This window comes from Xyrauchen texanus, chromosome 10 (assembly GCF_025860055.1).
Source record: "Xyrauchen texanus isolate HMW12.3.18 chromosome 10, RBS_HiC_50CHRs, whole genome shotgun sequence".
NCBI lineage: Eukaryota > Metazoa > Chordata > Actinopteri > Cypriniformes > Catostomidae > Xyrauchen > Xyrauchen texanus.
In genome coordinates this window covers 42996350-43023671 of record NC_068285.1, presented here as the reverse complement: position 1 = coordinate 43023671, position 27322 = coordinate 42996350, and the positions used below count along the sequence as shown (strand labels likewise).

Sequence of the window (27322 nt, the reverse complement as noted above, 5' to 3'; positions counted from 1 at the left end):
CTCCCTGCCCAATAACGGGCGATATGCACGAACAATGTGAATCACCAAAAACAAAAGAAGCATGTGAAAGTGAGATAAGGAGATTGACTAAGCAGGGAGGGAAATTTATATTAAAAAAGGACTTAAATATCTTTTCTCAGCCACAACTATCATATCAATTCTGAAGATTGGATTAAATGGATTAAACCACTTGAATCATCTGGAATACAATTATATTGCCCTTATGTGGATTTTGGAGCTTTAAAATGTCGGCACCCATTCACTTGTATTGTATGGAGACTATGGGCCTGCTGAGAAATTATTCTAAAAATCTTCATTTGTGTTCTGCAGAAGAAACAATGTCATAGCCTCTTGGATGTCATGATGGTGAATAAATGATGAGAGAACGTTCTAATAATTCAAACACATTTTTGGGTGAACTATCCCTTTAAATTTCAGCCTGTTTCTTACAGTAGCTATCATATGACTTCAGAAGACTTGGAATATTACGCACAAGCCGTATGATCTACATTTATGATAAGTTTATGGTGCTTTTTCCCCCTTTTTGTAGCTTGACAGACCATAGTCATTACATGTTCTCATTGTAATAGAGCAGTAATATGTAAACATACTACTAAAGACAAACATACAGGGTTAGTGCGACAAGAGGGGGAGTAAATGATGAAAGAGTTTTCATTTTTGCGTGAACTATTCCTTTTTTGCTGTTGCCTGACTGCAGTCTATTGGGACAGAGCATATAGCTGTTTATTCATTAAATGGAAAACATGACTATAAATAGTCTGAAATTGGTAATTTGTTGACAAAGAGAAACACAGAGAGTGTAATGATACAATTAATGTGGATATGATAGATCAGGCCTTTTAGTGTTGAAAGAATTTGATGAGAAATGTTTGAGATCTCTTCTGAAACTCTAGAAGAGACATGTGAGATTACTTCTCCATTTTTCTCCATTTGCTATCATTTACATTATTTCCATCTTCTAAGTCTTGGTACTGAGATTTTTTATTTCAAAGTGATTGCATTTGTGATTTAGGGTAGTCCTCCTATGAGCAGTGATTTGATTTGTGATTTGCATTATTCACTTACTGAAACAGGATTTCAGTGTCTTTGAGATGTCACAAGAGACTAATGTCTAGACAAGACTATTCTAAAAAGACAGCTGGAGTGACTCTCCGAATCATCCACTGTTCCAACACACACACACACACACACACACACACTTCAGAATACATTAAAGTACACACTCCTGGGTGTGTTAGAATGTTATTTTTTTAATCTATGCAAATTTCATTTGACTGATAAAGCTGTCACATTATCTCCTCCATAGCATTTCTTGCACTGCTAATTTAGCATGTGCTTACATGGTTTGGTGCGTTAGAAAGACTAAAGTCTCCATCTAGAGTACAAATAGGGGAAATACATAAAGGCATCATCACCACACCAATCACATTTTGTCATTATAAATCGGTTGTTTGCCAGTGTGTTGTTAATCAGTTGCTTATTGCATTTTTCTGTCTATGGACGTTTTCCGGCCCTGCGATGGACTGGCGACATGTCCAGGGTTTCCCCCGCCTTTCGCCCAATGTTAGCTGGGATAGGCTCCAGCCCCCCGCGACCCTGTACACAGGATAAGCGGTTGACGATGGATGGATGGATGGATGGATGGATGGATGGACGTTTTCCTGCTCATTTTATTGTCTGCAAGGCGACAGAAAATCTGGCAAAAGTAAGTCTTTGGTTAGGCTTTGTTCAAATCACTAGCCCTAATTATAAGCAATAACAATAGTGATGCTCACCTTATAACTTCACATTACTAAATACATCACAATATTTCAATATAAAGGACAGTATAAAACTTAGTCCGAATCTTTGATAGATTCAACTGTTTGCATACATAAATGATGTTTTATGCATTTTCTGAAAAATACATAAATCCGAATTTGTACTTTTGTACTTATGTTTTGACATTTTCCCCTTTAGAAACAAATGCTTTCAACCTACTTTCAACGCTTTTGGAACATCTCACTTTGGTTGCGTCGCATCACAAACATACTATTTATAGGTCGCTGTGTCAAGTTAAACATAGTTTAATACTTAGAAATATCAAGTCTTGAAATAACATGCACATCAAACCACAGTTTCAGTACTATTTAGAAGTACACTTGTGGTCAAAAGTGTGGAGCTCACAATCTTTTTCAATCATCTGAGGTCATTTTGGCAATCTTTGATGCTGTTGTCTCTGTAGCATGTCAGCCAATGTGCTAATAGCTGTGAACAGATGACGCATTTCAAGCTGTTGGGTGGCAGAAGGTGACATTGAAAGCTGTGTTTGCAGAAGTGTGCTTGTGTGTTTGCAACACATGTGAAAGTGCCAGCTCCCCCAACATATGCTAATAACACATGCTACTGATGCTGTGAATTATTATATATTACATGAGTCCATATCCCCAAACGAAGCAATCACTGCACAAATACTTTAAAGACTTGTATGTTAGAGGTAACCCTCCTCTTTCACACGACAGTCCGATTCTTACATTCTCTATCTTCATTCCCTTTTATGCACCAGAAATAATGATTGTTTTCATATAGCTTTCAAACACTCCCCGCTTCTTCCATTGTTTGGGCTGCTCTAACAAAGAGTGCAATTAATGTTAATTTAAGCAAAAAATGAAAATGAAGGCAAATTTTTTTTAACACAAATAAAAATACAAAAATGAACACACTTGAAAAAAAAATGTGCACTTTCATTACTTCAAAATTGTTCCATTAGCTTTGAAAAGCTGTTTGCCAATGGTCAAACAAACAGATAGTCCCGTTCCAAACCCACACTATTGGTTGTCAGTGCTGCTGTTTTGGGCAGTTGGGCAGCTCAAACAAACAAAGCTATTTTTGTAGCGCCAAAGAGACAGTGTTAACAGTTTTTGAGTAAATCAGCAGATAAATGGGATTATTAGTCCCTTCACTTCAGAGATTCGTAGTCTGTGGCCTTTATGAATGTAAGTATGTGTTTATGAATGCATGTGTGTGAAAGAGGAAGAGAGAGAATGTGTGTGTGTGAAAGGCCAAAGTTAGTCTGCACAGCCATCACTGAAGTTCAATCTCAGTACCACAGGCTAATTGAACTGCCACCTTTACATTTCTATTTCTCTCTCCATCCCTTTCTCATTCTGTTTCTGTACATCGGTGATGCAAAGCAGCTGTTCATTTTGTGATGTGGAGAGAGTTTTCAGGTTCCCTGGTTCTCCTCTGAGCTTTCTGCATGGGACGGGACTTCCTGTATTGTTGGAGACTGTGCCTCTCCAGGACCATCTGAAGAAATATAACAGAGACAAGGGGTAACACAGAACATCTGGGATCATGTTAGCATTAGTTTCTGGGTGAAATGTCTACAGAGTGGTGCCAAGAGTGATTTGTGTTTTTAGCTGTTAATGATAAATTTACCTCGTCTCCCAATCCAGACCCTAACCACAAACCTCTTTCAGATTTTTTTTTGGAGCCGAGTGGTTGCACAATCAACAAGCTGAATACTATTGCTTGTCCATTCACCTCTTAAGAAGTGTATTCTGTTAGATATACGGCGCATTTCCAGCAGCTTTCCCTCCTTCTGCACGACGAGTGCAGATTTCACCCCTGGGCACTTCGACGGTGCTAAAAGAGTGTATTTTCCTGCTAAAGAGTATATATTCTCTATTAGAGCACACACATTGACGATGAAGCGTCTTTTTAAAGACATGTCTTTACAGATGTTGGATGCTGAGGACTCGACTGGGCTGCCACCTTCGGGTCTGCCCACCCAGCCTGAGGATGACGCAGAGCTGACCACCATGCTTGCCCGGGCCGCCGCGAGTATCATGTTGGGCTGGAACCCTCCACCCTCCCCTGAGCGCTCACGCTTGTTGATTGGTTCCCGGTTTACCCCCCGGTTCCTTTCTTCCCAGAGGTGCACAACGAACTGACGAGGTCGTGGAGGGCACCTTTTGCTGCCCAAAACAGACTTCCGGGTTCGTCCGCACTCACTACCCTCGACAGCGGGGCGATCCATGGGTACACGGAGGTCCCTCTGGTGCACAAGTTGGTTGCGATGCACCTGTGCCCGCAAAAAGCGCCACCTGGCGGGATCGTCCAACGCTCCTCTCCAGAGCCTGTAGGACTATGTCATCTCTGGCGACCAAAGGCTACAGTGCCGCTGGACAGGCAGCCTCGGCCCTGCATGCCATGGCCCTCCTGCAGGTACACAATGACACTAAAAGAACTGCATGTGGGTAGTCCCCCGCAGGAAGCTGACGCCCTCCATCTCACGGGCCTGCATGAGGACCCGGAAGCGAGACGTCCACTATGGAGCTGGTATCCAGAACGGGAGGAGGGCTGGGAGGTAGATCTATTTTTTCCTTCTCTTTTTTATTTGCAGCACTCCAAAAAAGGTACCCAAATTGTCCAAAAAAGAGCAGTTTCCTTACTTTTTGGGTCACATAATGGTGTTCACGGCAGCGCCATGCCTACGACCGACTGGTTGTGACGAGTCTCCAGAATGACCAGAGAGGTCCTCCTCCTCAGTCACTAATGCCGGATGCGCAGAGAAAGGTAAGTGCTTTGAGTTCCCCTCAATGAAGCCACCTCGGGACAAAGCAACGCTCCTCGACTTGGCATCACCAGATCTTCCCGGCCATGAGGCCCCACCTCCAGGTACATCAGACGCGATCGTCCCTCTAGTGCCCCTTGCCCGGAACTTGGATGTGTGGCTAACGCTTTCCAACCCATCGTGGTGGCTGGCCAGTACCATCCGACTCGGCTACGCGATTCAGTTCGCCAGGTGCCCGCCAAGGTTCAGCGGCATCTGATTCACTTCAGTGCAGGGTGAGAACGCCTAGGCATGGTGTCACGGCACACATCGCATAGCTATCACGCAACATCAGTAGTTTACGTAACATGGTTCAGCTTTTGTGGAGTTTATCTATAGGGACCCCTAGTGTCACTACATCGACACAGCGTCGAGTGAGTGACAGAAGGGAAATGTTTTGGTTACTGTCGTAACCTGTTCCCTGATGGAGGGAATGAAATGTTGTGTCCCTCTTGCCATAACGCTGTATTAGCCGCTGAAATGGCTGGACCTTGTCTCGGCTCCTCAGCACAAAACCTGAATGAGTGTGGGCATTCCTTCTCCTTTTATACCCATATGTTCGTGGGAGTGGCATGCAAATTTCCTAACCAATTCTCATTGGCCTTTTCTCAAATTAATAGAGGTGTTCGGGGCTCTCAAGAGTGACCTTGAGAGCCCCGTCAGGGAACGGAGGTTACGACAGAAACGAAGACGTTTTGTGTACAATATGCATTACACAGTGAACAGACTGTGGTGAGCGGTGAAACTAGTACTTTACAGACCTGTGAGGGAGAGTTCAGCTAGTTTGAGTGGCAGGTTGGAGGGGTTCACACCAGCCGGAGAGCCCAGGATGTCAGGCAGAGCATTCCGTCGGCCTGATCGACGCGATGAAGAAAAATCCAAAACCGGCTCCACCTCCGTCATCTCACCACTGCATTGATACCGAGAAAGAAACATTTAATAATTAAATAAAACAAAGACAAAGAGCTACTTCAACAGGAAGGACATCTGTGTGTGGAAACCCCCTACAATAACAGGTGTTGTTTTTTTCAGCAACACCCATTAATAGAAGGTGCATTAAATAAAGTAAATAAAAATGTAAACTCCTTAGACAAACAATTGTAGTAGTAAGGCCTGTGCACAAAGTGAAGTGCGTATGGAAATGATTTACTTTTGTTTTATGTTTAATTGCATAAGGTGTTATCAGAATGTGCACACCCTAATCCCTACAGATAGTATTAGAGAGCATTTCTTACTTGAATAATAGAAGAAACAATCAAAGCAGCCATGCTGTTTCTATGGTAATGGGTAAAAATAACCACTGCTGGACAAATATGTGGTCATTCTGTTCTTTTCCTCTCTTTCTGTTTGGTGATCTTTATTAACTCTCCATAATCAGAAGCACCTCATGCACTACTGCGATTAACACTCATGAAATCAATGACGGCAGCAGTAATTCTTTAAATAATAACCAAATGATAGAGAAGGGTGTTATTCATGTAAAAGCATGTACATGATTTAAGTGTCCTGAAAAGTGCTACATTTACAGGATGTTAGGAACAATCATTATTATTGTTATTATTATCTCTGGCTGTATAGCTGGGATAGGGAACGTTTTTAACATAAAAATACATAATACGCCTTTAAGAAGAGCAGAAAGATGAACACATACAGTACACACTCCGACACCTAATTTGATAGCAAACCATCTGTTACCGCTCTGGCCTCTCACATAAGAGTTTCAGGTCTGGAGGGCATAATTCCCATCATCATCCTTTGTCAAAATGTCCTTCTTAGTAGCAATAACAAATCTTTGGGCAGAATGTTCAGTTATAATATAACCTTTGTTTTTGGAATGAAGAGACTACATTTGAAGTCAGAAGTTTACATACACCTTAGCCAAATACATTTAAACTCAGTTTTTCACAATTCCTGACATTTAATTGTAGAAAATGTTCCCTGTCTTAGGTCAGTTAGGATTACTATTGTATTTTAAGAATGTGAAATATCAGAATAATAGCAGAGAGAATTATTTATTTCAGCTTTAATTACTTTCATCACATTCACAGTGGGTAAGAAGTTTACATACAATTTGTTAGTATTTGGTAGCATTGCCTTTAAATTGTTTAACTTGGGTGAAACATTTTTTGGAAGGCTTCCACAAGCTTCTCACAATAAGTTGCTGGAATTTTTACCCATTCTTCCAGACAGAAATGGTGTAAATGAGTCAGGTTTGTAGGCCTCCTAGCTCACACAAGCTTTTTCAGGTATGCCAAGAAGAACTGATTGAGGATTGAGGTCAGGGTTTTGTGATGGTCACTCCAATACTTTGACTTTGTTGTCCTTTAGCCATGTTGCCAAAACTCAGGAGGTATGCTTGGGTTCATTGTCCATTTGGAAAACCCATTTGCGACCAAGCTTTAACTTCATGGCTGATGTCTTGAGATGTTGCTTCAATATATCCACATAATTTTCCTTCCTCATGATGCCATCTATTTTGTGAAGTGCACCAGTCTCTCCTGCAGCAAAGCCCCCCACATCATGATGCTGCCACCATCATGCTTCACAGTTGGGACGGTGTTCTTCGGCTTGCAGGCCTCCAAACGTAAGGATGGTCATTATGGCCAAAAAGTAAAGTACGATATTTTTACCCATGCACACTTGCAAACTGTAGTCTGGCTTTTTTTATGGCGGTTTTGGAGCACTGGCTTCTTTCTTGCTGAAAAGCCTTTCAGTTGATGTCGATATTGGACTTTTTTTTACTGTGGATATACATACTTGTCTACCTGTTTCCTCCAGCATCTTCACAAGGTCCTTTGCTGTTGTTCTGGGATTGATTTGCACTTTTCGCACCAAAATAAATTAATCTCTAGGAGACAGAATGTGTCTACTTCCTGAGCAATATGATGGCTGTGTGGTCCCATGGTGTTATACTTGCATACTATGTTTGAACTGATTAATGTGGTACCTTCAGGTGTTTGGAAATTGCTCCCAATGATGAACCAGACTTGTGGAGCTCAGAATTGTTTTTCTGAGCTGATTTCTTTTGATTTTCCCATGAGTCACTGCTATCTACAGATTGGGACATGTCTCCTCAAGGTGGAGAGATAGTTCTTCACACAGGGAACAAAGGTTACATTGTAACCGAACATTCTCTTTTGTAAAGAGACTGTCTCTCCATTCCGTTACATATTCCATATGAACGGGGATAGACACAAAATAATAGGTACCAACCAGCCAAACTATGTACACTATTTACATTTCCCTCAGCTATCAATACTGGCAGATGCAATACTTCTGCCTTGTGCCATGACGCCAGATGCTATCAAGGGCTCATCAGATGGAGAGACTATTATCAGTCCACCAGATGCAAAGCTGACAAGAGACAAAGCAGCCGGGATGAGTCCCAACCAGGATGACTGAGCTAAATTCTAGTTTCTCCCAGCACAAATTCCCTAAAAATGTGGCTGGCTGAAACAATAAATTGATAGAATTTAGATGGAGATGACCACGTGCAGTGGGGATTTCTTTAAGACTGCAAGGGAAGCTCAGCTTCCCCTATAATGTCAAAAAAATAATGGTCAAATATGTACTATTGTGTAAACAATTTATTGACTAAAAATGCGTTAGAACACGTTCATCTCGAAGACGAGTTCGTTCAGAATCAGCAACATTACATATAGCAGGTCGACTGACTCGATTTACTTCTCATACATTCCCGTAGCGTCAGTGCATTTCCCTGTTGAAGCCGAGCGTCCATTGACTTCAATGGGGCTGCTCTGAACAGTTTTTTTCAGTGCTCGAAAATAGACGGTCATTGGATAAATGCTGCGATTATGTCCCGCCCACGGACGCTCAGCGTCTCTGGGGGTGAATGAGGAGTGGGCTGGCCCGGACTCCGGGCTTCAGCGTGATGATTGGAGGATCTGTCGAAAGACTGCATCTCCTTTTGATTGACAGCGAATCTGTACTATAAGAAGTCACTGAAGCTATTTCGCCAGTCCCATCGCTGATTTCTCAAGTGTAGTCGAAAGACAAACTGCTGCAACCTATTTCTTTATATTTGTTTGGCTGAAATTGCTAGTCAATTTGCATAATACATTTCACACAATTATACACCACATTCCTTGTTTCAGTTTTACCAAGTTTAATATATTTTGTTTTAGAGCGTTCGTTCGTTCGTTCGTTCATTCATTCATTCATACAGTAGGCTAGGCTAGCGTCGTACGGGTGAAACTGCGCACGATGGCAGACGGTGCTAATATTGTCGACCTGATTTTGGCAAAGCCATTTGAAAGTCTTCCTTACGAGGAAAAAATTAGAATTAAACAGCAGGGCAGATCAACACCTAAGATTGATTTAGTGCAAAAAATAGGGTAAATAAGTTTATAATGTAGGCCGAAAATGAGCTTCCCCTCTTTGAAAGACCAGCAGCCGCCACTGACCACGTGGTAGCTTGACAAATCTCCTTCAGACATGCAGCAAAGCCCAAAGGTTACAACCCCTCTTGTTGAGTGGGCCTTCAATTCTGTTAGTGGTGGTCTTAAAACATACAAACAGCTGGCCAGACTGTATAAATGACAAAAACAAAGCAGTGATTGCTGCTGTTCAGCTCCTTCGCCTTATTGTGAGAGGAGAAAAGACAAAGCTCAGTTGATTGGTTCAACATTTGAGACAGAACTTTAATCAGGAATGCTGGATTACAGAAATAACCTGGAGTTCTACGATTCTCTTAGCAAAGGTCAATACCAGGAAGGGATGGCCATTTCAGTTCCATAGATTCTATGGGTTCAAAGGGAGGGTGATGCAGTGCCCCCAGGACCCTGTTTAAGTCCCACTGGGGCACAGTAGGTCTTATTCAGCAGGTTCAGCATATTTTAGCACCCTTAAGGAATTGATCAATCAAGCTGTGCTGTGATAGCCTGTGGTCCCTAACTCTAACAGCTTTGACTGCATGCACCATTGCAGGAAAATCAGTGGTGGGAGATTTTCCTGCATCCAGTTGTTCTGTTTTTGGTCCTGTTTGTGGCATTGACTTATTTGCACTTAGTAGCAATTAAAGGTATAGTTCACCCAAAAATAAAATTCTATCATCATTTATTCAAAAGCAAATGCACAGACAATAGCACAGACATCTGATTGCTCTCCAATGTGTGTCCATGAGTGGAATCAGTTCATGCTGCCTCCCGAGTGACATGAGTATGTTGGCATGTGCGTGCGAGAACTGACGCAATACAACTGGAAGTGCCGCTCTATTTGTTTACAACAGAACACTGTTCAGAAGCTTCACTGGTTTTGCTTTCATTTGAATATAAGTTACACTAGCGGCAGTGTGAACTGATTCCTCTCATGGACACGCATTGGAGAGCTACTGGAAATAAGCAATTATAGGACTTAAATAATGATTTGATCTCACCCAAATTGATCATATTTCTCTAGAAGACATTCATTTTACCACTGGAGTCGAATGGATTACTTTTAATTTGATTGTCTGTGCTTTTTATAGCTTTAATAGTGCTGTGCTGATCACTATCCACTTGCATTGAGTGAGTAAATTGGTAAACATTGAGTAAATGATGACTATCTAAATGATAACAGTCTATTATCACTAGGTACAATAGACTATCTAAACCAGCTGGCAATTACCATGCTAGCCTAGGCTGGTTTATGTTTGGTGGTGCTGGTTTGGTGCTGGTTTTGATGGTGAACCAATGCAGCCATTCTTTTCACTCTAGCTGGTGAAGCGTGGTAACTATCATGGTCTTTCTGTTGAAGCTGGTTAAGCTAGTTTAAATACCTGGTGGGGACACCAGCAACCTGGAGGACCAGCACCTAAAACCCAAGATAAGCTACTGACTTGACCCCTCAAACAGAAATATGTTTTCTTTTTTCCTCTAATTGCAAAAGGGATTTCACACACCACAGCTCAGTGGCACATCAGCAGACAAAACTTCCTCAAGGATTACTGACAGTGCAGTTCCAGTTTGGTTCATAGGCTAGAGAGAGAGATGCTATATTTAGCATTGTAAGGAGCAGGCAGAGATTTCATGTCTCTTGATAGTCTTGACTGTTGAATCAGTCAAAACTTGTTGCAATTATCCACTGTTAACATTTATAGCGGCTTCAGACAGTAGGGCCAAAACCTGCATCATATCAGACTGGATGGACTGAATAAAAAAAACAAAAAACAAAACAAAAACAAGCACAAGCAGGCACAAAATCACTTTCCAGAACTTTCAATGGTAGAATGATCTTCCAAACAACTTCACCCGGGCAGCTCACAATCCTGAAGAAACATTTAAAAACACAACTCTACCATGAGTACTTGATTCACAATCATTAAAGAACTAGTTTGCCCAATTCTGTCATCATTTACTTGTCCTTGTGTCATTCTAAAAAGGCACGCACGCACATAAAAAGAAGTTAAGCAGAATGCTCAGACTGCTCATTCCCAAACAACAAAGTGAATGTGAACTCATGATGTTAAGCTCCAAAAATGACAACAAAACACCATAAAAGTGTCATAAACATAGTCCATATGACCACTGGCTGTATTCCAAGTCTTAAAAAAACAATTGGATAGCTTTGTGCACACACCCTTTATTGAAACTGGCCTGTTACTTTTGTTTACAAGCCACGCAAGAACCAGTAGCATTTGGCATCATGCATTTAAAACCGGACGTGGCATCTTCATGTGCCCTATGGTGGAAGGGCTGATTTTCTGCTAAACATCTTATTTTGTGGAAGAAAAAGTCATACCATTTTGAAACAACATGAGGATAATGAGAGTAAATTAAAATCTTCAATTTCGGGTGAACTATTCCTTAGTCTTTAACTTAGTCCTTCATCTCTGTACTAAGTTAACTTTGTAACTTTTTACTGTTCTCAGGATAATCGTTTGTGTTCTTGAATATTTTTGAATGTATGTTGAATAAAAGCATCTGCTAATTGCATAATTGCACATGTTGTAAAATGTTAAGCTTGTGGAGGCTAAGAAAGCCAAGTCTGGCAAAAGAGCTCTTGAGGCAAGAGCATGGCTTTTCTTCAGTAATGGAGCAGTCATTGTAGAAAATGTGTGCTTATTTTTTCCTGAAGAGATTCTCTAAGATGTACAAAATATACACAAGACTATATATTTAATGAATTTTGGCACAATGACATTCAGTATAAAGAAATACGGTGCAATGGAAAACTAAAATGTAATAAAAAATGAAATACGAAAATGAAATACGGTAGAGGCTAATGTCAAACGAAAATACAAACATAGCCTACCCATATTCTTTAACACATGCGCTTTATATGCTCAAACACTCACAGTATTTTATGCATTTAACACATGCTTAAATCACTCAAATCATTTAGCTTATTTTTTAACCAGACTTTAAGGACATGTACACAAATTTAAAACAATTAAATTCTCATTACACATGCTCACTTAATTGGAAAACACCTTGGGCTAAATCAAAAATAAGACAAGATCAACTCCAAATCGACGTCCTCGCATGTGCACAAAACAAGGTCAGACTCCACACATGCAATCCATATGCAACCTTCAAAAATAACCCATAACAAACACTTTAAATTTTAACCTACGACTCTTGTGAACACATATTTAATGCAATTTATAAGCATTTTGTGTAAAAGTTTATATTTATTTTCGAATTATCAAACGATGAACAAAACTGGGAGCTCTCTTACACAACTTATGTTCTCACGTCTCCAACACAAGAGAGTGCCAGAAAGCAGGTGTCACAAACCTCTGGTCTTAAAGGGGCCATGTCCAATTTATAACTAGATTATGATACTAGATAAATGGCATGACATTTCTTCACTTGGCTACATACGTTTAGAATTTTTTTTAAATACATCATGAAAATACCAAAATACAACCAGTCTAAATCACAATGTTTGTGGGACATTATTTTTCTGTTTTATTTTACTTAAGTAAATGGTGATTATTCCTATTATTTTACCTTGTGAGTGGAAGATACTTTTTGAATGTAATTTGACATTAATGTAATTTGATAATTTTTCTCACTGGCAGTTTTTCGTGAGGCGGCCTGAGCTCAAATCTGAGGTAAATGTATATAGTTCACGTTCATTGTTTTAAATTAGCCACCTTAAAACTTTCAACTTCTCCATAATCACTTATGTATTTTCAATGTTACCTTTAATAAAGTGTCTGTTCATTTTGACTGCTGCTCACACATGACACTTGTAAGCCTGCTGTGGATGGTAATGCTGCACCACAGAGCGTCAAATATACTTTAAAAGCATAACTGCACTCTCAAAGACTGTTTATATTTGAACCCTTTTGATTTTTCTGCACTAGTGTTCACCACAGAGGCCAAGATGGACATATTATTAAAGTTAAAGCCTTGTGATAAATGTATAATAATTGTTATTATGAATGGGGGTCATTGACAAATATGGTTGTCCAAGGTGTTAAAATGAGAAAACTTTTAATAATCTAGATGAAAGCTGAGTGACTCCAGCCAGGTCTCCTAAGCAACCAAATCCCCCCGGAGCAACCTGGAGTTAAGTGCCTAGCTCAAGGACACAATAGTGGCTGTGGGGATCGAAGCAACAGCCTTCTGCTTAACAGTTTAGTGCTTTAGCCTACTACGCCACCACCACTCCACAGAATAGCGTGGGCCTCCACACGTGCTACGTCTCCGTGGTAACGCACTCAACAAGCCATGTGATAAGATTTGTGGATTCACGGTCTCAGATGCGGAGGCAACTGAGAATCGTCCTCCGCCACCCAGACTGAGGTGAGTCACTATGCCACCATGAGGCCTTAGAGTGCATTGGGAATTGGGTTTTCCAAATTGGGAGAAGATAAAAACAAAAAGGAGCAACATTAGTTCATCAGAGCCTGAAACTTCTTCCAGTGGGAAAATTAAAAGAGCTTTAGGTCTGCAGCTTGCATTATTTATGATAGAGGAAAGATACATTGGACGTGCTGCATTAAGAGTAGCTCTATATTTAAGCAGATGTTCAGAAAGAGCTAAAGAGAGAACAGCAACAGCTGTTTTTCTGCAAAGTCGCTCAAGGCGACGACCACTTCTCTTCATTGCAAGAAGCTAAGAATTGAACCAAGGGAATGAGTGAGAGGAGGGGACCAGCTGAGTCTTAGTGGAGGTGTTCTCTTCAACATCATCTGAGATGACAGAATTATAAATCGAGAGAATCTCAGAAGGACATGAAATTTGAATGGATTCAGAAAGTGTGAGAGGACAGATGGAGGCAGAGAAAGATGAAGGATCAACAGCTTTGAGGTTGCAATATGATATCATGGGTTTCTTGTGTGACCTACAGATTGGAAAACTGAAAATAATTTCTAAGAGTTTGTGATCAGAAATGCCAATCTGAACCTGTTATAGAGACATTGTGAAGACCACGGTTATGGGTGGGAAAATACACATTCTGAATTAAATTGAAGCAATTAAGGACAGACATGAGTTCAGTTGCATTGGTACAGTCAGTGTCAACATGAATATTAAAATCACCAAGCAGGAGTACATGGGAAGACATGGTACAAGCAAGAGTGATCAATTTAAAGATTTTAGGGAAAAATGGGACTGAGATTTTGGAGGTCGGTAAATAAATATCGAGTTTGACCAACAATCTTGTAAACCAGATATTCAAGGATGTAACATTATTAAATTCAGTCACAACAGTTCTGATACTCTCTCGACAGATGACAACTAGACCCCCCTTTTGTTCCAAATTGTAACAATGTCTGTGCTTTGATTTTGCAAAGTGTGTTATTAATCTATAAACTGTAGTCAAAGTAAAATTGTCCAGTGGTCTAATCCCCCAAAAAACAAACAAAATGAAAAATCAGATAGATGCAATTCTGCATCCTGTTTGCTACCATAATTCCAATGCATTTCAAATGTAGGAATTTAATTGTAACTCGATTATTAACTGCTTCAGAATTACATGATGTGAAAATGGTTCATTGAAAGGTAATTACTGTCTCTCTATTAATAGACATTGCCACTTCCATGGCAACCGCCTCATTATCATCCACAGGAGCGGAAATGTTTAGCTCTGACTTAACTGGCCATTTACATGAAAACTTCCTTTCTTTGCATTTTAATTTATGCATACAATGATAAAACAATCACAATCAAAACATACTTTTGTGTAGTTGGCTTAAAATGAAATTCCAACTGCATTTTGCTAGTTCTTTAATTCTTATTATGCATGCAGTGATTCATAATTGTTACTTTATTGTTTCAAATTTTCTATTGGGTCTTGTTGGGAACTGTACAAAATTTGACTTGGTTTTCCCACTGGTTACAATTGTGACCAAGAATAAAGCACATATTTTATTAACTTAAAAAGAAAACAGAAACGAATGCAGTTTGTTTCACTGGGTATTCCAAGGATTAAGCTCCAAATGCCTATTTAGCTGGGGAAGATTTGGTATTAAAACGGTTATGAGCTCATATTTATTGAGAGACAACACTTGCACTTCTTGTACAAAAATTGTCACACTGAACATTTAAAATGGTCAAAACAGTGTTAGAAAATGTTGAAAAGTCACCAATACATTTTCCCTTATACATTCACATACATTTTAATTTAAAGTCTTGATGTTAATAATAATAATAATAATTATAATAAAACAGTAATGGACACTGTATATTACTGATTATGGTCAGCTAACCATTTACAAATGTGCTTTGTGCTTGAGGATTTCATATCCATTCATATAGCTGTTATTTTTTCTGCTTTTATCTTTCAGATTTTATCTGATATCTTTTTCATTCTTGGATGCATCACTAGCACTTCTTCACGGACACCTGTTTATATGATTAAATGGTTTTAGTTATGAATTTTCAGAGGGGATTTTTTTCCCCTCTTTTTTCAAACCGGTCTCATAGTTAAAGTTTTACGTACCTAATTCTACATATTACCAAAGATGGAAAGTAACGAATTACAACTACTCTCGTTACAGTACTTGAGTAAATTTGTAAAAAAAAAAAAAATACTACTTTTTAAGTATATATGATTAATAGTACTTTTACTTTTACTTGAGTTGATTTAAAAATAAGAATTCAACTTCATTACAATAGTTTTTTACCACAATTACAAAGTACCAAAAAATACATCATATTTCTGCATTTTTGGGAAGAAGAAAGTTATAAGCGCTAAATCTGTTTATAAACTAAACTGCGCTGAGCGCGGCAGGACGGAAGCCCGCAGGGCACAACATCATGAGCACAGCAGCTCTCATAAACTGCTGCCGGTGTCCTCTTTTCTCTAGCTTCTCCAAGACTTTCTGTCACTATACAAGAACTGTAATACGGTGATTTTCTGCATATGTCATTTTATTCTGGAAAGTCTTTCATTCAGGTACAAGGGAAATGTCTGAACACGTTTAACCACTGAACAAACTTAAGGTAGGATATGCTTTAACGGTATCAAACATAAACACAATGTACAGTAGTTTGACAAACGTGTGGGATATCTTGTTTACTTGCTACTATATGCTACTTTAAATTCCTTAGAAAGATACAATGCCAATAGTGTCGGAAATTGACGGGGACTCTGCGCAAAAATGCCACCCAAATTGACAAAAATATCCCTAAAATTCAAAATATGGGGGCAAAAAGAATGCCCACACAACAAGATCCCATGTTTTATTAATAATATCTCAAAATGTTAAATAACCATAATGCTAATTAAGACTTTATTATTACAACTGTAATACAATATAGTAATAATAGTGTTTGAATGAAACAAATCTCTCACTAAACATTGTGTGAAATTGTTTTTTTTGCCTTATTTTTTGCAGTTGGCATAAAGGAGTTGATTACAGATTGCTTAATCATCTCATTCCATATCTGGATAATTGCTGCAATAGAGGAATACATTTCCTCCTCTATGATCTTGCGTTATATTAGTTTTGTACAGTATGTTAACTATAATAGCCAAAACACTTTGACAAATGTGAATGAGAATAAACCTGAAATAGGAATGTGTTTCAGTCACTATGAACATTATGTAGTTTAGAGATGATTAGAGACATTTAGAATGTTACTGTCACGATCCCCTGTTGTCCTCACTGTGTCCTCTGTTTCTCTAGTCACGTTCATGTCACGTTTCCATGTGGGCCGTCCCGTGTTTTCTGTTTCACCCTCGCCAGTCACGTTCCATGTCACTCTTCCTTGTTATCCGTCCCGTGGTTTCTGTTTCTCCTAACACGCTCCCTGTCATTTCTTCCTTGTTGTCCGCCTGTGTTTCACTGTCTCTGTTAAAACTACACTTCCCTTCTTCCTCACTCCTTATCACCACTGTCACAGCGTTATTGTCCGCACCTGTCGCTTATTTTGTTATCACTGTGTCTGTCTACTTAAACCCCGTCGTTTCCTCTCTCCGTTGTCGATCGTTACCGTTTCATGTTCATGCCTTTGTCAGTGTGTGCTATCTCTTTTCGTGTTCGTTCGTTCGAGGATTACCCTGCTGTTCATGGATGTTTGTCAACTCGTGTTCACCCATGTGTGAGTTTGTGTTGAGTTTACTTTTCCCATTGTGGACCCTTTTATTTGTTCCAGTGTTTTGTGTTCATCCTATTGTTTATCTATTAAACCGCTTTTGGATCCGAATTCCCTGACTGCCTTCTCCTTTCCACATTCGTGACAGAACGATCGACCACAATGGATCCAGCGGCTTTCTTCGTGGGACTGACGCATATGGAGCTAAACATCCGTGAGTTCTCCCATTTTTTTCTCCTGCATGGCCAGCTACACCGGTTGGGATGACAACCTCCTGAAGACCGTCTACAGGATTGGGGTACCTACACACCGGTGTTGTGTTTTGCCGGAGATTGGAGACTACACCTGGCAGGAATACGTGAGTCTCGTCGTGGAGGAATTCGCTGCCGGGGAACCTCCTCTCTCGATCCCGGCTCCCGCCTCTGGGCTCTATACGCCTCCCCCGGTCTGCGAGCCGGTGCCCACGCCTGTCACGGTGAGCGAGCCTGAGCCCACGCCTGTCACGGTGAGCGAGCCTGAGCCCACGCCAGCCCCGGTCAGCGAGCCTGAGGCCACGCCAACCACGAACAGCGTTCCAGCGTTGTCAGCCTCATCTGCCCGGAGGAAGAGGAGAAAAGGAAGGGTCTCTGCTCTCCAGCCTCCGTCTACCGCAGCTCCGTCCCCAGAACCCCCCGTGGCTCGGCCCCCAGCGTCCAGCGAACCCAAGCTCGCGTATACCACAGTCAACCAGCCCATGCCTGTAGCCTCAGACGTCAGTGAGCCAGTGCCGATAGCCTCAGACGTCAGTGAGCCCGCGCCTGTAGCCTCGACCGTCCCTGAGCCCGCGCCTGTAGCCTCGACCGTCTCTGAGCCCGCGCCTGTAGCCTCGACCGTCCCTGAGCCCGCGCCTGTAGCCTCGACCGTCCCTGAGCCAGCGTCTGTAGCCATGACCGTCCAAGCCGCCTCGAGCTTCCAGAGCTCTGCCTCCCGAGCTTTCCAGAGCTCTGCCTCCCGAGCTTTCCAGGGCTCCGCCTCCCGAGCTTTCCAGGGCTCCGCCTCCCGAGCTTTCCAGGGCTCCGCCTGCCGAGCCTCCCAGGGCTCCTCCTCTCAAGCCTCCCAGGCTCCTCCTCCCGAGCCTCCCGGAGCTCCGCCCCTTAAGTCACTCGAGTCTTCTAGGGCTCCGCCCCTCAAGCCTCTCAAGCCTTCCAGGGCTCCGCCTCTCGAGCCTTCCAGGGCTCCGCCTCCAGAGCCTCTCGAGTCTTCCACGGCCCTTCTCCCCGAGCCTCCTACGGCTCCACCTCCAGAGCCTCCTACGGCTCCGCCTCCTGAGCCTCCTACGGCTCTGCACCCAGAGACTCCAGAGCTTTCTAGGGCTCTGCCTCTCGAGCCTCCTACGGCTCCACCTCTCGAGCCTCATACGGCTCCGCCTCCCGTGCCTCCTACGGCTCTGCTCCCAGTGACTCCAGAGCTTTCTAGGGCTCCGCCTCTCGAGCAACCTACGGCTCCACCTCTCGAGCCTCCCCCAGCTCTGCTCCCAGAGACTCCTGAGCCTCCTACGGCTCTGCCTCCCGAGCCGCCTACGGCTCCGCCCCTAAAGGCCCCTACGGCGCCACCTTCCTCGGCTCCACCTCCTGAGCCTCCCTCGGCTCCACCTCCTGAGCCTCCCTCGGCTCCACCTCCAGAGCCTTCCAGGCCTCCGCCTCTAGAGCCTCCTACGGCGCCAACTCCATCGGCTCCGCCTCCAGAGCCTTCCAGAGCTTTGCCTCTAGAGCCTCCTACGGCGCCACCTGCCTCGGCTCCCTCTCCTGAGCCTCCCTCGGCTCTGCCTCCTGAGCCTCCCACGGCTCCGCCTCCTGATCCTCCAGAGGTGTCCATGGTTCCGCCTCCCTCAGCTCCGCCTCCTGAGCCTCAAGAGCCTCCCTCAGCTCAGCCTCAAGAGCCTCCCTCAGCTCCGCCTCCTGAGCCTTCAGAGCCTCCCTCAGCTCTGCCTCCTGAGCCTTCAGAGCCTCCCTCAGCTCTGCCTCCTGAGCCATCAGAGCCTCCCTCAGCTTCGTCTCCAGAGCCCCTCGCAGCTTCGCCCCCGGGAACTGTCCCTGTCCTGAGGCCGCCTCCCAGGCCTCCTGGACCTGTCCCTGTCCTGAGGCCGCCTCCCAGGCCCCCTGGACCTGTCCCTGTCTTGTGGCCGCCTCCCAGGCCTCCTCGAACTGTCCATGTCCTGTGGCCACCTCCCAGGTCCCCTGAACCGGTCCTTGCCAAGTGGCCAGCCCCCAGGCCATCTAAACCGGCCTCTGTCCTGTGGCCACCTCCCAGGCCCCCTGAACAGGCCTCTGCTCTATGGCCACCTCCCAGGCCTCCTAAACCTGTCCCTACCCAGTGGACGTTCCCCGGGCCACCTGACCCGGTTCCCTGCACACACCACCAGAGACTGCTTACCTGCCCTCTCGGCCTCCCTGGACTTCCTGCCTGCCCATTGTGCCCCCCTGGACCTCTTGTCTGTCCCTTGTTGCCCCCTGGACTGCCTGTGTGCCCCTTTTGCCTCCTTGGACTGCCTAATTTCCCCTTGTGCCCCCGTGGTCTGTCTCCATGTCCCTTGTGCCCCCTTGGTCTGTCTCCGTGTCCCTTGTGCCCCCTTTGGTCTGTCTGTTTTTCCCCTTTTCTAGCCCCTCTCTCCTTGAACATTTGTTTATCCCTGCTATTTTTCCTTTTCTGTTTCGTAAGACCGTCTGGAATCCGGTCCTTTTGAGGGGGGATTCTGTCACGATCCCCTGTTGTCCTCACTGTGTCCTCTGTTTCTCTAGTCACGTTCATGTCACGTTTCCATGTGGTCCGTCCCGTGTTTTCTGTTTCACCCTCGCCAGTCACGTTCCATGTCACTCTTCCTTGTTATCCGTCCCGTGGTTTCTGTTTCTCCTAACATGCTCCCTGTCATTTCTTCCTTGTTGTCCGCCTGTGTTTCACTGTCTCTGTTAAAACTACACTTCCCTTCTTCCTCACTCCTCATCACCACTGTCACAGCGTTATTGTCCGCACCTGTCGCTTATTTTGTTATCACTGTGTCTGTCTACTTAAACCCCGTCGTTTCCTCTCTCCGTTGTCGATCGTTACCGTTTCATGTTCATGCCTTTGTCAGTGTGTGCTATCTCTTTTCGTGTTCGTTCGAGGATTACCCTGCTGTTCATGGATGTTTGTCAACTCGTGTTCACCCGTGTGTGAGTTTGTGTTGAGTTTAATTTTCCCATTGTGGACCCTTTTATTTGTTCCAGTGTTTTGTGTTCATCCTATTGTTTATCTATTAAACCGCTTTTGGATCCGAATTCCCTGTCTGCCTTCTCCTTTCCACATTCGTGACAGTTACAAATGGCTTTTTCTATTTAAATAAATGTTGTATTATTAAAATGTTTGGTTTGTCAAAGAATCATCTTGCAGCAATGCAGGACTTTGGCATTTAGATGCTGCTATTGGACCTGTGAGGAGTCTGTTTATCCAAATAGAGACTGTGATTTACTTGTCTTTATGTTGTGCATCGGGCCGTGCACTTCCCTCTCTATCCTGGTTCGAGATTCAAAAAAGTAATGTGTTGAATAGCCTTCATCTCTCTAAAACAATAAACTTTAGGAGAAAATTGAATTTCAGGAGAAATGTGTTTCTTTTTGCCTATTTTTCATACCATAAATTTGACTTGCAAGTGTAAAGCAAATTGTATGAACTCAATACCTCAACAAATGGGGAAAAATCCACAGAATTTTGATTTCTGCATGGTAGCGCAAACATTTTCAATTGTTCTAATAATTAGCACTTCAGAATGCACACCCGAAAATGCTTACTGTCAGTTACCATTGTCTCTGATTGTATTCACGAAGACCAGATATAGGGCTGGACTGGTAAACTTGCATAAAGGGCATTTTCCCGGTGGGCTGACACACTTTGGGGCCGATCAGGTGGACTGGCTGTTAACAGTGGGAGAACCAAGCGGGCTGGTGGGTCGGCCACAAAACTGGCCGAATGGGCCACGATAAGCGGTCACGCAAGCAAAGAAAAAATGGTAATACAGCTATTATTGTTTTCGTTTCCCCAAATATTTGCACCCAAATTGTGGAGCGAAATGTCAACAATTGTTTTAACCACAGTAGAACAAATGAGTATTAGCTCACAAAAGAGACAAGTTTATGCAACTGGAAACAAACACACTCATACTACACACATAGCTCAAAGAGTTCACTGAGAATTGCAAGGTCTTCAAAAGTTCAGTCCAAACACAAACAGCGAGTGTGTGTGAACCTGATCAACAACAAGGTCAGATATCATATGTGTGCCAGCAATCAGAGGCCATCTGGCTCAAAGCACTGCCACTGCCTCTGGCACAGCTCCAGAAATATGCACAGTAATGGCCAGAAGGGCTGTGCTTGCCCTGTAGCACAAAAACAATTTCCCTTTGAGCCTCTTTTTCTAAAATCAAAGGGCAAAAGATTTGAAATAAGCATTCATGTGGAGAGAAAATAATTTGACAAAAGCAAGTTGTTTTAAGCTGTACAGAATGTACTCCCAATCCAATCCCCAGACCTAAACCTAACCATTAGTGGAGTTAGAGATGTAGACGGTTAATCGATTAACTGGCATTAACAATTTGTTTGACTATTAATATCGATTAAAAATGAACTGATAGCATAATTGATGAAATTACAGAGATGTTAGGGCATGTTATGTATACACAAGGGCATTGTTAACACGTAAACAAGGTTTCTCCTGTCCCTCTCTGCTCTCACGCCCAGGTCAGTAAATCCACAGGTGCTGGCGGCAAGTCTGGGCCAGTATGCTGGAGCTGCGGGGAGCCCTGGTATTTCCAGGACCAATGTTCGGTGATGGAGTTAGGGACATTGGTTTAGGTTCCTGATGTTCCACAGGCCGCCCCCAATCAAGCAGGAATGTGCCACATACCTGTGTGTATTGGGGGGGTACAGACCAGGCCTTGGTGGATTCGGGATATAGCAAACCTCCATCCATCAATGCCTGGTTCAAGACAAGGCTTTGGGTACTAGTTACAGGGTGAATGTGAGATGTGTGCATGGTGATGTCCACAGTTATCCTGTGGTGACCCTGACTATTCAATTCCAGGGACAAAAGCATAGTGTTGAGGTGGCGGTAAGTCCTCGCCTCACGCATCCGATAATCTTGTAACAAAGCACCTCGGTGTGTGGTTTGCGATGCATTGGCTGGGGAGGTGGAGCTAGTGCCGTCTACATCAGCTCCAGGGCAAGATGACGTAAGGGAGGGGGAAGTCTCAGTGTCCCTAGCCCTTAGAGGATTCCCTGCAGGGGATTTCCCTCTGGAGCAGACCTGAGATGAAACCCTTCAACCAAGTGAAAGTGATTGATGGTCAACCTCTTCGGCTGGACATCACACTCTCATATCCATATATGATCATAATCATATATGTTGATTTTTCTCAATAAAAATTATTAGGATTGGTCAGCAGAACTGTACGCAGATTTTTATTCTTCCATTGTTAAACTGCCAAAAGCACCTATTAATCACCTCGTAGATTAATAGGGTCTACAAGCAATAAATGTTTGTTATGAAATATAAGAAGGAAATATGCGGTTGGTGTTATAATTGTTGCTAAATATGTACATCTGTCATGGGAGCCTGTTTTGTTTCAGCCAGTACAGATCATCTATAGATCACCAGTCTTCGTCATGCCTGTTTGGCCATCACAAGATTCAAACCTGTATCTCCCATGCTGCTGCAGCAATGTGCTTCCTGTCGTTGCAAAGAGAAAGTAAACATGCTCATAATATTGTAGTTGGCCACCTAGATATCAGTATCAGCCTTTTAAAACCTATATAATGATATACTTTACTGACACTTATATAATAAACTTGTGATATCTCTAGTTTGTCATAGCCTTCATATAAGTAAACATCTCATCTTGTGTAATATGCTAAAAGAGTGACCCATTGATCCGTGGATAGATGTTTTAGTGAATTAAAAGTGGCTCTGTCGCTCTAAAGACTGTCTGCCATTCTGACAGTGTAAAAAAACTTGAACAGTTTGTGTATAATGTGAGCATATGATTATGATTGTGTGTAAATGTGCAAATGTGTAAAATAATTATGTATTTATTTCAAAATCCCTAATCTGAGACCAAAATTTCTACCACTAACTCCTCTTAATTTATTTAACATACACCTTGCGGGTGCGACCTAGACAAATAATCAGTGATATAACCTGAAGTCATCGGGTGTTTTGGGTCTTTCAACATCATACACCCTCGCCCAGGCGACCCAGCTAGGGGTGATCAGTCCCCGACTTGTGACTAGGTAGCATGTGTGATCCATGGATCACCCCTTTTGATCAACAGCCATCTAGATGCCTTCTCAGCAGCATCTGTGATGTTACTGATGGCTTTCTTGTTGTGCAGTCCCCTTATTCCCAGGAGCTTGAGGGCCCTGTAGAGTGACTGGCTGGTAAACCCTCGGCAGCCAACCTCGATGAGGAGGCAGCGGGTCTTCCATCCCCTGCTACAGCATTCACCAGCCAATTCCTCATACTTGGCCCTCTTCCGTTCAAACGCCTCTTCCATTCGGTCTTCCCAGGGTACAGTCAATTCCAGTAGGACCATTTGCCTTGATGATTCTGAAAGGAGGACCATGTCAGGCCTAAGTGTAGTTGTTGGTGATGCTTTCTGGGAATTTGAGCTGCCTTCCCAGGTCAACCTTTAGCTCCTAGAGCTTTCTATCTACAAAACCTGGTTCAGACCTCCAGAATGTTCTGGAGCAGCATGCTATGTTTTTTCTAACTGATCGGATTAATAGTTTTCACACAGTGGACAATGAAAAATCTGAAAAATCCCATATACTAACATTGACAGAATGTTCAAACAGGTCAACTGAATGTTAATTCTATTTTTTCCACTTTTTCTCCATCTGTCTGTCTGTCTGTCTATCTGAATGTTTATTTGTTTATCTATCTATTTGACAGTCTGTCTGATAATCTAGCTAGCTGGTTGTTTGTCTTACTGTAATGTAATATTTTTCATCAAACTTCAAAATGATAAAAATACTGTAGTTTCAACTTTCAGACAAGGCTTTTGTCAAGCCAACATGAGAGTTTACCTAGTCAAACTTTACATATATTTACTATTTGTGGTGCTCACAATCATTGTTGCTCATGATTTAAACACCCCTTATCCTACAAATTAAACTATGGCACGTAACTCATCAAATATAAACATCTGCCTGTGTTGCCATGGTTTTGTGTTCTATGATGAATCACATGTAGACGTCTTCTTGCTTGTTTGTTTAGAGTGATTGCTGCCCAAATGAGTCTGATGAGAAAATTCGACAAATAGCTTATAATTACAAACATTCACATAAGATATTCAACATACAGCTGCTCTCTTTAAGCCACTGTGCATTAGCTGACAGCAAATTGAAGAAGAAAGAGCGAGAGAGCCTGACTGAAATATTATTAAATGTTTAGTCAGTGTGACCACAAAAGCCAGTAAACATGGAGTGACTCTAGTCAGCTCGAAAGCAGGGAAAAGCGTGGGCTGACTGAGCTGAATTACCCAGAATACCATTCTGAGACATCTTACACAACTGCCCATGTTGCAGGGAATTTAACGTACAAACAACACATTTATGCATCTCGCTACTCTCCAATGCACAGCATAATAGCTATGCATCCTGGAACACAGTGCGGGGTGTAATGAGATGAGACTGAACCAATAAATGATGGGATTTTGCTCTACAGTGACTCTGTAGGTTAAGGAGATCATCCCAGGCTTACATTTTTCCCAGGGAATATTTAAATATCAGGTAATACTTATATTAAGATTCCATTTGTTAAGGGGTTATAAAGGGTTCATTAATGACTAATTATTCATTTACAAATGCATTATAAATCAATAATATGCAGTTACAACCAAATGCAAAAAAAGGTGACTTTCATGTAATACCTGTCATCTGTATTTTTGCAGATTACATTTTTTTCTCTCTCTTTTCTCCCCAATGTGGAACGCCCAATTCCAATGCACTCTAATTCCTTGTGGTGGTGTGGTGGCGGAGACATAGCGCACGTAGAGGTTTCACGCGGCATCCACACACAACTCACCACATGCCCAACCGAGAGTGAGAACCACATTATGGTGACAACAAGGAGGTTATCTCAAGTAACTCTACACTCCCTAGCAACCGGGCCAATTTGGTTGTTTAGGATATCTGGCCGGAGTCACTCAGCACACCCTGGATTCAAACTTGCAACTCCAGGGGTGGTAGACAGCGTCTTTATTCACTGAGCTACCCAGGCCCCCTTGCAGATGACTTTTGATAACTACATAGACACCAGCTAACTAGTAACGTGACAACACAAGTGAATCAAGACATTACAGTCATGAATACAAAAATAAAATGACATTATCCCTCCTTTTAATCTCACTATAAGTCTATTTTTGCTGCATTGTGACATAAATCATGAATTAGGGATTTTTATGTTTTTGATTAATATATGTATGAATAAGTGTATTTATTAAGTATTTATAACATGTTAAGTTAAAATGATTACTTGCTGGAAAGAAATTGCATGAAAGTCACACTTATTATGCAAGTTGTTATAACTGTATATCAATGATTTATAATGCATTTGTAAATGACTTATTAGTCATTTATAAACCCTTAACAAAGAGAACAATAATGTAAAATATGGGAAACCGGGGTTACTTGTCACACATTTTGCTCGAGTGAATATTATTCAATGTAGGTAGGTTTATTTTTGAGAGTCTGTTTCAGAATAGACACAAACCTTAAAATACTGGCTACAGATATGCTACAGAATATTTCCTCTGTTATTGCCCAGGAATAAAAGCTACAGTTCATCTGACACATGCTAACCTATAGAGAGGCATGTTGTCACACTACATGGAGTAAATTGTCACAGTGGGACCCTGACATTACAATTTAAACATTCATGCAAATAATTCATGAAACAGCACAAATGTGAAGGAAAACAGGTCATTGATAGGTAGTATAAACATTTAAAACTCATGTAACAACTTGACCCAAGAAAAATGTGACAACATGCCCCGACCTGAGATAACATGCACTTCTTCTTTGAACACAGATTAACATGTCAGTTAAAATCGACCTTTATTATATAGTTGGCTCGACTCAATGTATTCTAGTGTGCTTTTAATGTGCTCACTTGACCAACAGCTATTCTTTTACAAAAATATCATGATATTGGAATGTAACAATTATAATTAAAAAACGATTACTCTAATTGTAAATATGTGTTTTAAACCAAGGTAAAAGATCACTGCTAGAGAAAACAAACATCTGAGTGACTGGACTTTTAACTCGAAACCTTATCTTTACTGAGATATAGGCCTTGTGACAACTTCCCCATTTTAGGTCTCCTGTACTCAAACATGACAAAATACAAACAGCATCCTGTCATGAGTCATGATGACATTTCTATAAGGCAAGTACACTGCAAACCAAACAGACCTTATAGCATGGCTGAAAAAAAGTTACTTTGCATAATAGATAATGCGTCTAATGCCATGAGGTATACAGTGTTTTATAGATCAAATAAACATTGAATCTCATGCATCAGTTAAGAAATGTTAGCAAAGTAATATTTGTTTACTGATCAAGTTTAATGTTAATGATAATGGTTTTACAACTGATAAAGTGCTCTCACTCTTGAACAGACTGAACTTTGGCACATCAGAATTACAGTGTAGATTTTCTTATTAAATTAATAATAAAAAAAAATATTGTGCAATAGTTAAACCGACAGGAAAATTATGATTTTTTTAAAGGTAGCTTTTCCGCCTAATGTGCATCAATTCACTTCATACTCTCAAAAACAATGACATATGACAGTGTCTATGAATGTAATAATAAACACACTTGTCAACTGGCTCTAATACTGCAGTAATATTTGACATTCTAACATGGTTGTCTGTTTGTGTCAACTGATTTTCGAATAATATAAAACTTGTTTGTAATATATTTGAAAAGCAAAAGCAAATTCATATGTTTGCTTCTCAAGTGCATAAAGCATATCCATAGCAATGTATATATTCAATATAATATTTACAATTCCCACATCACTTACCAATAATGGACAGCACTACAGAGAGATGGTTTCCATGCTTCTATGCATCATGTTTCTCTTGAACAGAACAGGTGTGTATTAGGAAATCTACAGTGTGCGCGCATGCATGTGTGTG

The 27322-nt window shown here is 41.9% G+C and overlaps 1 protein-coding gene across 1 annotated transcript; it reads right to left on the bottom strand.

Annotated features, from left to right (window-relative positions):
* Window positions 1-239: 239 nt before the first annotated feature.
* LOC127650218 (cAMP-dependent protein kinase inhibitor beta-like) lies at window positions 240-27322 on the bottom strand. Its single transcript, XM_052135513.1, has 3 exons — window positions 27208-27322; window positions 5380-5528; window positions 240-3309 (listed from the first exon to the last, which is right to left on the bottom strand). The coding sequence occupies exons 2-3, from the start codon at window positions 5519-5521 to the stop codon at window positions 3227-3229; spliced, it is 225 nt and encodes a 74-aa protein (XP_051991473.1). The 5' UTR covers window positions 5522-5528; window positions 27208-27322; the 3' UTR covers window positions 240-3226.